The sequence below is a fragment of the Trachypithecus francoisi genome, unplaced genomic scaffold (genome assembly GCF_009764315.1).
Source record: "Trachypithecus francoisi isolate TF-2019V2 unplaced genomic scaffold, Tfra_2.0 Lachesis_group18, whole genome shotgun sequence".
Lineage (NCBI taxonomy): Eukaryota > Metazoa > Chordata > Mammalia > Primates > Cercopithecidae > Trachypithecus > Trachypithecus francoisi.
Window position 1 is genome coordinate 40,036,283 of NW_022681463.1, and position 14,391 is coordinate 40,050,673.

The 14,391-nt window shown below is 39.5% G+C and overlaps 1 protein-coding gene and 1 long non-coding RNA gene across 19 annotated transcripts in view; one reads left to right on the top strand and one right to left on the bottom strand.

Annotated features, from left to right (window-relative positions):
- The window catches only part of LOC117063677, a 50,952-nt gene extending 49,961 nt beyond the window's left edge, over positions 1-991 (top strand). The window contains exons 3-4 of the long non-coding RNA XR_004429032.1: positions 36-187; positions 722-991. This is a non-coding gene — a long non-coding RNA (uncharacterized LOC117063677). The remainder of the gene's footprint in view (positions 1-35; positions 188-721) is intronic.
- Positions 992-12,318: 11,327 nt separating this feature from the next.
- Positions 12,319-14,391, bottom strand: part of LMO7 (LIM domain 7) — a 223,679-nt gene continuing 221,606 nt past the window's right edge. For all 18 annotated transcript variants that reach the window (XM_033177537.1, XM_033177536.1, XM_033177532.1 and 15 more), the window contains one exon: positions 12,319-13,077. In XM_033177537.1, the coding sequence (XP_033033428.1) occupies positions 13,055-13,077 (23 nt within the window). In that variant the 3' untranslated portion in view covers positions 12,319-13,054. The remainder of the gene's footprint in view (positions 13,078-14,391) is intronic.

Consider the following 14,391-nt stretch of genomic DNA (forward strand, 5'->3'; position numbering starts at 1 on the left):
CCCAGTGACCTGGCAAATACTTTCCTCTCCCACAGTGTCACAAAGAAATGACTTCAGCAAAATCCCACCCGCCAAAGGCCGTTGGCTTATTGTCTGGGGGACCATTGAGATTCCTAAAACGTGACAGCCTCTGTCAAAGCTGCCAGCTCGCTCCGGGAAAATCAAGGACTCTCCAGGCCTCTGCATGGTGAGCTAAAGCGTTCCTAAGTCAGCTTTTGTGCAGAAAAACAGCCTTGTGCAAGCCCCTGATAGAGAAATTAGGACGTAGTTTCTTCGCATCGCAACGGACTACATTTGCTCCTATGAGGCAATGATCATTGAAATGTCCTGTTAATCCCTCAGCCAGTGTCCTGTGGGACTCGGCACTGGGGTGTCCCCAGACTACTAATATGGACTGATCAGTGGTTCAAAAGCTGACTAAAAAGTTATAAAACTGGAAAGGGAAATGGGGGAATGGGGAAACCTGCAGTATTTTTCCCCCATCTGTGCTAACACTGCCACCTAGTGTTGTGAATACGAAGAACCTGCAAAATCAAAATTCTCACAAAGAAATGCAGATTTAGGAACATAGTCTCATTAAGTGCCATTTATTGTTGATTTTTCTAAAATGGTGTCAATCCTGTTTCATCTGGAAAGCAGAAATAAAATTTTGTAGAAAACAGCATAGGAATGACTTCTTGCAAAAAGCTAAGAGTTAACATCTATTGTTTCTATTCGCCAGCCACTTTTCCAAGAGCTTCAAGTGAATTTACTCAGTTCCTGGTCACAAGAAGTTCATGAGAGGTGCTACTAGTGATTCCTGTTTCACTTTTGCTTCACACGTGAAAAATTGAGGCACAGGGAGGAAAAGTAAGGCCATCAAGGTTACATGTGCAGGAAGCCACTAAGCCTCAGATAGTGTCACTCTTTAACTGCTGTCTTCACCTTTTATACCATCCTGTCCCTCGTTCTAAGTGCTAATTGTCAGAAATACAATGCAAAATAATTAGAAAACTTGAATTGAACCCCCAAGGAGTTGGAATACAGCTTTTTGTGGAAAAATAAATAAAAACAAAATTAAGGGGAGACAGTGTTTTATCTGATCACCAACAGCTTTTCAGATGGAGATTCATGTGTAAGGGTTTAAGATTCTACTACAGGTATAATGAAACAAGCAAAAGAGTGCATCCTATGGCTAACACTCCAATTCTCCAAAGATGCAAATGTGTTTTAATGCAATCCCCTTCACATGGAGTCATAAAGATACATTACAAGGAGGTAAGATGGGAAGACCGGATAGGAAATTAAAAGGCACCTTCATCAGTTTACTTCACTCTTTTGGCTTTCCATTGCCAGGACTTCAAACCTCTTCATCTCATCTTTTTAAATAAGACATTTCGGTTTAAAACAAATACAGATGCATATAGGCCCCCAATATGCATATTTATGTATAAATCTTATACAAGCACTACATTTTGTGTATATCATTAAACTACGCTAAAAAGGTAAAAAAGAGATAAAGATAAAAGCAGTATTTTCACTATTTATAAGCTTTATTAAAAAAACAAACATGCCTCCTTCAAAATTGATTTTTTTTTTTTTTTGCAAACATAGTATGATTAAATAGTCTCTATTTTTACAAAATATCTTGGTTGATCAATAATGGAGACTTGGTTGTGAGCTAGTGTGTGGGCAACCTTGGTCTGCATGGCTATCACAAATGGATGTAGATACAAAAATTAGGTGAAAAGAGTTGGTCTGTGGCTGGTTTACTAAATCCTGGTGCTCATTACTCAATGGCGTCTACCAGTTAAGCAGAGGCTTTGTTAAAAATGAGCTAGTAAATTTCCATTCCACTGTAGTCACTGACTCTTCCTTTTGTGTATATTCTCATAAATTTGTTCAAACCCTGATAAATCATTTGAAAATAGTTTTAAACATATTAATTTCTGATGAGAATTTTTATGCATGAAATTGTTTGCAAAAAATGTATAACAACAGGAACTTTTTTTTTTTTTTTGAGATGAAATCTGGCTCTGTCACTAGGCTGGAGTGCAGTGGCGCGATCTCGGCTCACTGCAACCTCTGCCTCCCAGGTTCAAACGATTCTCCTGCCTCAACCTCTTGAGTAGCTGGGACTGCAGGTAGACGCCACCACGCCCAGCTAATTTTTGTATTTTTAGTAGAGACGAGGTTTCACCATGTTGGCCAGGATGGTCTTGCTCTCCTGGCCTCGTGATCTGCCCGCCTCCGCCTCCCACAGTGCTGGGATTACAGGCGTGAGCCACCGTGCCCGGCCACAATGGGAACTTTTAAAATACTAGTTTTGAAAACAGTCTATCACATTTCTTTCAAAATGTTTTCCTATTTATTTTTAAATGGTGACATTTATCTGACAAGAAAATATAATTCAGTTTGTATTTGTATTTTAAATATCTGTCAGGGAAACTATGACAACCATTTATCAAGGAAAAGTTCAACACATTTGGAAAGCGCTTTTTTTGAAAAATAAAAAATGCAGAACATTTTCAACTATGGCCAAAGTAATGAAAACAAAGCCACCCAACAATTTTGTAACAAAACAAAATGTTCAAGGTCATTCTTCATCTCATTACAAAGTGTTATTCTACTCTAGTAAAGACCTTGTTTTTATAAAATTAACCACATTTATAAAGTTCTGGCTTCCATTTCTTTAAGGCTAAAACTTGCAACAAATTATGCAGTAAAAATAGTATGTTAGTAATGATAAAATCTGAGGCTGTCTAAAACTTTGTTCTGGAATCCTTGTATTCCAAAATAGTTATTCCATCAATGTTAAGTAAGCTTACAATTTTATCATGCATTGTTTTTAATAAAGAAGTAACTTATTGTTTAGTATTTGTCTTCTGGAATGTTTTTCTTTGGATGGCTCATTAATAGTAGCAGTTCTTGTATTTTGTCAACAGAATTTTGCAAATACCATAAGCTATGATGGGGACAAACACACTATGTAGCAAACCTCCCACACTGAATTATGTGTTCTCATACTCATTTCTTCTGAACTTCAATGTTTTCTGTGTATCGTCCAGCAAAATTTGCTGACAAGGGCATCTCCATGTTATTTTCAATGTTATTTCAGTCATTTTAACCTCAGGAAGTTTAAAGGAAGGAAGAGCAAAGATGACACCTCTGTCATCTGCTACTACGTAATAAAATGTCAGAAGCTTCTAAACATCTATCATTACAGATAGTATTTTATGTCCTATCAGGATAGGTTGATATCTTACTTGACTTTAAACATCACTGAAAAAAACTATAGGAGTTTTTCTTCATGTTTTTCCTCCTTAGTTTTTAAAAATCTTGCTTGCAAGGTGATGCCACAATACATCACAACACGCTGAAAGCAAATGATCAAGAGAGGGCACCCATATTAACCTCTGCACGATGTGGAACTCCCATTTGCCTTCAGAATATGTCATGTTCTCTATACCACGTGTGACAAACCCAGCCAAAAAGGCATATGTGTGTCAATCCTTCCACGAGTGATTAGAAAAACTTAAAATTTTTACTTTCAAACATATAAATACACGTAAGTGTTCTAATACTTTCTTCCTACAAATACAAATAAATCATCTTGCACTTCATTTTGGACAGCACTAACCATAAGAAATGAGTTATGTTCTGACCAAACAAGCATTGTAGAGGTCATTGAAATAATAACTATCCCACTGAAAATTAGGTCTTACAGAGATTACAAGTGCCATTTCATCATATCTCTTTGTGATGAGTACACATTTATAATAAAGACAATTTAAGAAAAACATTAATATTTGTAGTCAAAATCATATTAATGTACTCCCCTTAAAGAAGCAGAGCAGAGAGGGGAAGATAATCATGTTTTTAGTTGGTAAATATCAAAGTGACTGTGGTATGCTGAATCATGTCTCTCCAAAGATGTTCTCCTCCTAATCTGTGGTACCTATGACTATGTTACCTCACATGGCAAAGGGACTTTGTAGGTGTGGTAAAGGATCTAAGGGTAGAGGTGATGTTTTGCTGACAGAGCAGGCTTGTTGACCCAAAGAAGTCACACACTGGGGGTGAAGGGATGGGTGTTGACACTGCATACTGGGTAGGCTGTGCTGCAGACACCTTCTAGCCACAGGCCAGATAGGAAAGTGGACACCCCAGAGGAGAGTGTCATGAAAGGCTAACTTATTAGAAAGACCACACAGATCAATAGGCACTGCAGTGAACATCACTATAAAAAACAGGGAGAGGCTGGGTGTGGTGGCTCATGCCTGTAATCCCTGCACTTTGGGAGGCCGAGCTGGGTAGATCATGAGGTCAGGAGATAGAGACCGTCCTGGCTACAGTAAAACCCCATCTCTACTAAAAATACAAAAACTTAGCCGGGCGTGGTGGCGGGTGCCTGTAGTCCCAGCTGCTCAGAAGGCTGAGGCAGGAGAATGGCATGAACCTGGGAGGCAGAGCTTGCAGTGGGCCAAGATTGCGCCACTGCACTCCAGCCTGGGTGACAGAGTGAGACTTCGTCTCAAAAAAAAAAAACAGGGAGAGCAAAGGGCTTCCACAGGCCCATGACACTGTCACCATGCAAACATACCAGTGCTTAGATGCCACCAGTGGGGGAAGGAGAGAGGGAGGAATTCTGATTTGACTGGATTTAAATCAGAAGCATCTGTAGAAAAGAAATAGCTAAAACTAGATTTGTGTGTCCTGCCTTCAGATGGAATGGAATGTCAAACAGATAGTAAGTCCAAGTATAGAAAAATTAATGCTAATTTTCATAACTTTGTTAATGCTGATTTTCTTAATTTTGGCAAGGTAGTATGAAAATATTGTATCCCTAAGGACCCTGGTACACAGAAGGCACTCAATAAACACTACTGAGGAGAACCCAGGAGGGCTAGAGGGTCCTTCCCACCTGAGGAAAGACTTTCACATATGCAGAATAAAGGCATCGTGAACATTCTAAACCTGATCAGATATTTAAACTTGAGATGGCTTCAAAAGCAGCATTCTGTGGCTAAGAGATCCTAGACGGCTAGTCTGATTTGAATGTAGGACTGGATTCAAGAGCACACATGACTGGAGAGCTGGACCCAAGAGTCCTTCTGGCCATCTTTGATGGATGCTTTCCTGCTGCTGTGAAACAGGTCGGAAGGGTAAATGAGCTTCTGACAAACGCACGGGGAACTCTCTATTTTAGTCTGAAATGGCAACAGGGAGATCAATGCCTTGCATGCCGGTCTGTGACACCTAATTCATTATAGATCTAAGAAAGCACTTTGGGGAGTGGGGCAAAAACAGGAACAGCAAATAGCACACAAAAATATCTTAAGTTAAAATCCTGGATATAACGTAGAAAAAAACTGCTGCATTGTTTTCCTGATTCTAATGGGCCTCTCCTAGGGAATTTTGAGTAAGTACTATTTCCTTTCCAATCGAATTTTAATGGCAAAGATTCATGATAATCTTCCACAGAAATATTGTTGTGAAAAATTCTTCTCTATAAAGAGGTTTGAGGATCTTTACAGTGAAAGTAGCAAAGAGCTTTACACAGAGTTGTCAAACAACATTCAAGTCACTTAATAGGTCACCTATTAAACAATAGGTGTTAAACAATACCATGGGATATTGGCATGTAAAATCCATAAAGTGTTTAAAATTTAATCACAAAAGGATGAGTATTAGTTTCATGATTTGCTTTCATGAGCTTTTATATAAGACATTTGAACAAGTATATTCCTCATGCTTTACAAGTATTCACAAATTACCAGGTTCCCAATGTTTCACCTGTTACAATAAGCTGATCTTTTATATTTTCTAGAACACATCAAATTTTCAATCAAATAACTACTCACACACATGATCCTTGTTGGGTACAACTGAAGGAAAGATCCTTGTCCCCTCTCCTGTTCTTCCTATATTGTTTAAGAAATTCATTGAAAATAAATCAAGGTCTTGCATAAAGCAAATACTCAGTAAATATTTTTGAGATAATTCATGATGCCTAACAATGGTAAACATTGTGGTTGACTCCAACATTCATTTCATCACACTCCCATCAGTTAGCAATAACATGATTGTAAGCTGGTCTTCACTGAAGGTCATGATTGCCATGAGAATGGGATTGCCCTTGGTTCAAAAATGGACAAATAACTCAAGTCTGGCCAATGAGAACAAAAATATTTTGCTGAAAGCATCTGGGAAGTTTTCCTACACACTTGAGAGCACTAACCAGTCAGTCTCTCTTCCAGTAGATAGTAACAAGGAAGCATAAAGCTCTTCACTTGTCTTGCAGCCATGGTCATAACTAGCCTTAGGATCAAGACAACAATGAGAATGGCCAAAGAGCCTGAGATGAATGTTTTTTTGTTGTTGTTGTTTTTTTTTTTTTTTTTTTTGAGACAGAGTCTCACTCTGTCACCCAGGCTGGAGTGCAGTGGCGCAATCTTGGCTGACTGCGACCTCTGCCTCCCAAGTTCAAGCGATTCTCCTGCCTTAGCCTTCCAAGTAGCTGTGACTACAGGCATACGCCACCACGCCTGGCTAATTTTTTGTATTTTTAGTAGAGACGGGGTTGCACCGTTAGCCAGGCTGGTCTTGAACTCCTGACCTCATGATCCGCCCACCTCGGCCTCCTAAAGTGCTGGGATTACAGGCGTGAGCCACCGTGCCCGGCATGAATGTGCTTCTTTAATGACGTTATTGAACTGCTGAATCAGCCTTCTCGACTTCCTATTAGGTAAAGAAATAAACTTCTTTATATTTAAGTCAATTTGAGCATGCACATGAATACATTAATGGACATTTCTTTTACTGTTTAAACCCAATCCCCTATTTCCAGCTACCTTTAGACATTTTTAAATGTATGTCCACCGTGTGGTATGTTCTATCCAAAACAGGACTTTTCTCCACCCTCAATAAGTATCTAAACTACCCAGGCTTCAGGTCCCAAAGGTATTCATTTGTCTTTTAATCCAGTTCACAGACAGATTGTCACCCAGAACAGCAACCCCCAACCTTTTTGGGATGACAGACAGGTTTCATGGAAGACAATTTTTCCACAGATGGGGTAGGAGGGATGGTTTCAGGATGAAACTGTTCCACCTCAGATCATCAAGCATTAGATTCTTATGAGAGTCAAGCTAGAACCTTTGGATGCGAGGTTCACAGTAGGGTTCATGCTCCTGTGAGAATTTAATGCTGCCACTGATCTTACAGGAGACGGAACTCAGGCAGCAACACTCACTTGCCCACCGCTCACCTCCTGCCATGCTGCCAGGTTCTTAACAGGCTACGGACCAGTATCAGTGCACAGCCCAGCCAATGGGGATCCCAGCCCAAAGTATCTCGAGCGATGTGCTCATTCCTCTGCAAAACAGGCCAACTCTGTAAGGTTCAGCAGGAGTACAAAGGAAGGGAAGAATCACTGGGATGTTTATCTTAATTCAGAAATAATATTTTGCTCCTTCCACTTGATCTGTTAAGATTGTATTTGCCCTTAAATATGTAGTTTAAACATCAACTCTGCTGTGAGGTCACTTCCTCACACACTGTCTCTCACAGGCGATGTCTCTTCTACCATGTCCTAGGATACTTTGGGTATATGCCTCTCTTCCCCCTGTGAGAACAACGATTGTTTTATATTCATCATATAAACTCCTAGTATCCACACGTTTCATGAAGAAGAATCTGGAAGTTGTTTTCCTGCCTCCTATGCATGGACTTTAAGCACAAATTAGTTTTTTTTTTTTTTTTATTTCAATTACTGACATGAACTGGGACTTGCATTAGCATGCCTTCTAATCCCTCCTCCGGATTGTGAGGATGGATGTTAAAGTGCAAAATAAAACAAGTAAAATCTCAACCCTGAGACACCCCATTAGGCATGTCTCTCAACTCTAGCAATCAGGCAGTAGTTACCATTCTGTGCCTATGCATTGAAATTCAGAGAGTTTCACCCTTTTTTGGCTAGTTTTCACTCTTACATAAACATTTCAAGTAAAATGCTAAGATTAAATTCTTAAGCAGAACAAATTCAATTTTTCCGCTTTCCTTCCTAAATTTGGCACTGAAGATATTCCATGCCTTCACACAGAGGGTAAAATCACCTTCTCTCCTCCTCTACATTCATGCCAACCCAGAAACATTTGTTTCCTCAGGAATACTGGAAGAAGAAATCATTCTTCTCTCTACTCTGCTCCCTTGTTTCTCCCCATAGAGGGAGGAGTGACAAACACTACCCTCTTTGGGAAAGACTGAATGTTAGAAGTGGCCACTCATACGTGGCCTGCACCCTCAACTATTCTTTAACCTTGTCTTCAAAGCTGCCTGTCCACAGGCCACATGCAGTCCTCTGTCCTCCATGTGGTTAGCCCACAAGTACAGAGGACAAGGGCCCTTCTCTTCGATGCTCTGTCATTAAGCTCAATCCAAGTGGGAAGTTGTCCAGCAGAAAAGACACTGATATTTCCCATCCTTCCCTCCTATAAAAGGTTCTTTATTGGCTCAGCACTGAGGAAAGATGGGTTTAATTACCTACACACATGTAATTCTCAAACGTATCAACTGAAGAAATGAACAGCTAAAGAATACACCTGAACTACTGCCTGTAAGTCAGGGATATGAAGATGTAGGTTTCAGGAATATTTATGACATCCCAAAACAAAGAACTTGGCCAGATCCAATAGCTTATGTCTATAACCCCAGCACTTTGGGAGGATGAGGCAGGAGGACTGCATGGGCCCAGGAGACTGAGGCTGTGGTAAACTATGATCACCTGGGTGACAGAACAAAATGCAATCTCTAAACCAATCAATCACAAAACTAGCTTATGCCTTAATATGGCATCTAGACAGCAATTTTTTATTCAGCTTCTCCCTGCTTCCCACAAAGCATAAACACATTGAAAATAAAAAATTCTTAATGCTAAGATTTCAAACTAGCAAACTAATGCTGGAACCTAGAGGGGATTTCCATCAACTACCATGTAGCTGAAATATGTGTCAAAACTTAAGGACCAAAGCTTGTTTGTAGCTTGAAATCAGACAGACCGGCCTGCATCTTGGTTAAAAGACCTAGGGTTTGTATCAGAACATTGCAGAGCAGAAATGCCCCCCAGCTGACCAGCTCTGCACCTCTGAGGCAGATAGGGTAGCCTCAACCCCAAAACCTTTATTTCCACAATATTCTGCGATCCTCAGAAATTATAGGGCAGAGGGAGGAGAAGGATCACATGTGTGTTGAGGTGACATACAACACACTGGGAAGTGCAGTTCTGGCTGCTAGTACATTATAGGGAAGGGTGCAGACAGTAAGTGGCCTAGGGATGGCTTTCTATGTTACCCTTCAGCTCATCTCCCTGGGAAAACTAGGCAAGAGCATCAGGTCCATTTAAAGATAGCGAGGCACTGAAAACTGGGCCAGCTACCATATACATGAGAAGCCCCCAACCGAACCTTTGAGAAGGACAATATCAAACACAAACATGTGTATGATCGGGGGGAAAGCACATTGCAAACTGATTTCCAGCGTCAACTCTTGGGCCTAATTTTTATTGGATCTCTGGGAAGTATTTGACACAACAGGTCTCTCCCTCCTTAAAATATGGTCTTGACTTGGTTTCCAGGGCACCAGGGTCTTGGTTCTCTCTCCTGCTCACTTTTCTGCATCTCCGATCTCTACTGCTGGAGGGCCTCAGGATTCAGTCCTTGGACATCACCTCCACTCTAGTTAAGTCAGATTCCAGGTGATGTCCAGATTCCAGGTGATGGAATCTAGTTAAGTCAGATTCCAGGTGATGTCCCCCCAGTTCTCAGCTGAAATTCCATCTACATACTGATGACTCTATATTTATATCCCCAGCCTGGGCTTCTCCCTTACATAGCCAGCTGCCTACTCAACGCTGCCATTGAGGTATCTGATAGATTGCTCAGCCTCACTATGCTTAAAAACCAAATCTCGGATCACCCTACCCAAATGTGCTTTATCCATAACCATCTCCATTTCTGAAAAAGGCAATTCCATTTTTCCAGCTCCTCAGGCCAACATTTCAGATTCATTTTTGACTCCGCCCTGTCTTTTGCTTCATCCAGTCTATGATCAAATTCTACCAGCTTCACCTTCAGGACACACACACACTACAGTCTTCCCTCTCCTCACTACCTCCCCTACACCCACCCTGTTGAAGTAAATTCAATAGGCTCCAAACTGGTCTCCTTGCTTTTGCCTGTCCTTCTGCAGTCTTGTTCATACAGCAGTCTGTAGCAGTCCTTTTAACACATCAGTCAGTTCGTTTCTCTGCTCAGAACTCTCCAGTGTCATCTTCTTCCATTCAAAGTAACAGCCCGTGTCCTGCAATGATTGCTGCTCCGTGCCCTCCACTTCCCCACGGCTCCTAAACCCTCCACACTCACTTCACTCAACCACGCTTGCTTCCTGGACACACCAAATACTCTCTGGCGCCAAGACTTGTCACTTGCTGTTCCCTTGATGGAATGCTTTTCCATCAAGTCTCTGTTTGTTACTTCATTTCTTCAGGCTTTGGCCCAAATATCAAAAGGCTGTCCCTGACCACTTGTATAAAAAGCGCCGTCAAACTTCCATTTCCAGCACTTGCATCTTTCTTACCCAGTATTTGTTCTTTGTTGCTCTCATCACTACCTGCATGTTATTTTTTCGTGTATTGTCTTATCACCTCTCTCAATCAGAAAAATAAGACCAGTCAGAGGCAAGACTTTGTATTTCTTCACTGTTCTACCCATGGTGCCGAAAGCAGTGCCTGGAGCATCAAGTATGAATAAAAACATTTGTTGAAGGGCTGGATTCTTCCCTTGTTCCTAGGTAAAGTAACAAATACCCAGGGGCTTACACAAATGTAGAGTCAGTATCCTAGAAGAAAATAGCTCTGAAAACTCTACTTATAATTTGTACTAACAGAAATGTTATCACTAAGTAAGATAATGTGAGAAATGGGGGAAAAAAAGTCATAAGAAAGCAAGAGCAGATGAAAAGACAAAAAGGCTTAGATGAAAAGGAGCAATGGTCAGAAAGGATGTTGGATAAGGAAACCAAAATGATGGCAGAATTAAGGCATCCTCTGGGGAAGTGAAAAACAGAATTAACAGGGCAGATATTGATAGTGGTTTCTTCATTCATTTATTCAACCACTGCATATTGAGGGCTGCCTCTGCATATATGCCAGGCAGAGAACAAGGCAAAAGAAATGTATCTTCACGAACATGCAGTGAGATGGACAAAGCCCATGTGCTGCTTATAGGAGTCGAAGCCAGCAGTGCCTTTGTGGAAACCACTTTGGCAATATATACTATGAGTGTCTTAAGATGCATAATCTCTGAGCAACATTTTTATGTCTATGAAAATAATATAAAGAAAGAGATGATCATAGCGTATCACAGAATTTACATATTTATACATAACATGCACATATTAAAATGTTTGATCTTAGAAACAACTGAAAAATACACAGTAATGGAATTATCAACTAAATATTACCAAGGTCAAACAATGGAGCACTATGCAACCATGAAAAAAGATAAAAATATTTTAAGAACATGGAAAAATTTACAATTCATACTTATAAATAATTATATGCAGAATGAATTCAAAGACAGAGCTCTTGTCTTTGGAATTTGGGATTCAGAATTATATTCTTTATGCTTTGGGGCATTTGACAAGTTATCCTCAAGGAACACATTATTACTTTAATAATAATCAGAATAAGTACTAAATAAAATTTTTATCTCCCACATTAACATTTCTTATATATTTTGAACCTATTCCAATACAGTTCTCAGTTCCTAGAAATGTCCATTTCACTTACGTTATTATAAGAGATTCCAGTAAGTTTAAATTTTTGCTCAAAGCATGTTAAAGTTTTGTATCCTTGCATTCCCGCTCCAGATTTTTTAAACAAGAGACTACACTTTTTGCTTTATAGATATTCTAAGCTCACTGTTGTCTTCTCCTTTTATCATGGGGGTAGTAAAAGAAAAGACTTTATTCAAATGATCCAACAATTCATCACCCTCACCATACAAATGTGTCCAAAAACATAACTTTATCAAAAATAAAGTTCCTTATTAAAATGTTTCAGTAAACACATCCAGACTGTGGCATAGTTTCGAAGGTATACACTATGTCAAAATTTGTCAAATTATACACTTTAAATATGTGCAGTGTATTACATCAGTTATACCTTAGTAAAGCGACTGAATAAAACGTAGCTTTACTAAAAGGCCACATACTGAAATATGACTAAAGGGCCTGAGGTCAGACACACACACAGAAGAAAAAGACAACCCAACCCACTCCTTAAATGCATCAGCAAGTTTATTTACAAATGCAATTGAACAGAAAGGCTCACCAGTTTCTGGAGAAGACTTCTAGTATACAAACCATGGTTATTTTTCATTAATGAAAATAAGCAGCTTTCTATCGGTAATTACTTAGCAACATTTCTGGTAAAGAAAATAGAGCTCCCTTCATCAAGCAAATAAATGGTACCTTAACTGCATTTTTTAAAAATCAGAATACATAGGTAGAAGGAAGGATACAGAAAGCACATTTGGGGATAGATTTTAATGAAATTTTCCATATGGTTCTGCATTAATTTAGAATACATTACAATAAACAGAGCAAATGCAATTATGTATTTATATTAACTATTTCAAATAATGTTTAAGAACTTTTTTAAAAAAAAAACAATAAAATATCCTCTTCAAAACACCACTAACTAGAAAGTCAAACTAGATCATTATCTGCCTCAAAAATATTCTTAAGTTCTTATTTTTTCCCTTGTGCTCTCAAGATGCTGAATTCAACAGGTAAATACTGCACTTTTCCCCACACACAATTACCTTATAAATAAACAACAAAAATACTGGTTCTACCAAGACTACAATGCTTCTATGCAATCTACAGAGGCAAAAAAGTTATTCTTTAAAAAAAAAAAAAGCAAAAAAGACATACAACACATATTTATAGATCTACACGAGCAGCAACCACCTCTTCTTCTATCTGCAACAGTGCTTTCGTATGGAGGTTTACATCACATGGCGGTTGGCCGTCCAGCTGATCAGGCAAGGAGAGAAGAAAGAAAAGTGCTTAGATTCAGAAACGTGAATATTGCCGCCTGGGATACATAGCAGTCATCACTCAGAAAGTGGCCCAGCGAGGTAGAAAGAATAACCTGTCACTCACTCTTAAGATAAAGCTAGGCAAATCTCAGTGTCTCGTCTCTGGAATTCTTTATTTGTAAAAATGGAGTAAAAACGAAAATGAACTGCGCACAATAGAAATAAATTACACTCAACTCTCTATTATTTGTCTTGGAGGAGAGAAAAGGCATGGGCACTTTTAAAATGATGATTCCAGAAATCATTTCTATTTGGCTTTGGAAATCGATGAGAGAGAGAAAAACACACGCACATACACACACCCCCACCAGTACATGCCCAGCCTTGACTTTCTCCAACCTCAGTGCCAGCATCCAGGAAAGGACTGGACAGCTGCAGCAGGAAGGCTCAGAACCCACTGACAGACAAAAGAGAGTTGACTGGGCTTAAACCAGTTCCAAAGCACTCTTCACATAGGGGCCATATAAATACCTCAGAGTTCAAAAGCAAATGGTTTTGCTGATACCACTTGTAACACCCTTTCACAATAAGGAAGAAACACACGTTACCAGCATCAAGGTTTAAAATATAAACAGCAGTAATGGTTGTCTTGCTGTAGCTATACACAACACACAACCTAGTTATGCTAGCCTGCCTTTTATAACACACAAACACATGCTTAGATGCAAAGTAGCATTTGAAGTTTTTTGAAAAACTCTTTTCCAAAAATGACACTGAAACACCATAGTTAATACTTTCCTTTTAAAATTATATATTGACATATTATATATTAACATAAAGCACAAACTGACTTATTTTGTATTACATAGAACAATATTTTTTAAAGTTGGTCATATTCTAAATCACATAATCAAAGCCCATTGTTAAATAATAGAAGTAAGTTGATGAGAGACCAATCTTTAGTCAAGAAACAGATTATAGCCTAAACAGAAAATTCATTGAAGTGTTTTGGTTTCTTCGTATTCTTGAGTCATTAAGGGTCTCTGAGGACCCTGGGCAGATGATACAAGACACCACCCTGACTCTCGGACTCTGTTCCTCTCCATTCCTTGGCCTCACAACCCACTCCTGTGTAGCTGGAACCCTGAGCAGTGGCCCATTCACTATACACACTCTTTGAGGGGAACACACTACAGTTCTTGAAACCTGGACTCCTATGGTAGTGAACTTGGAGGGGAGCTGGCTGCAGGTTCAGGGAAATGCATGGGAACCCGTGGTCTCCTTAAAAGGCAAGAAATTTTCTCTCTGA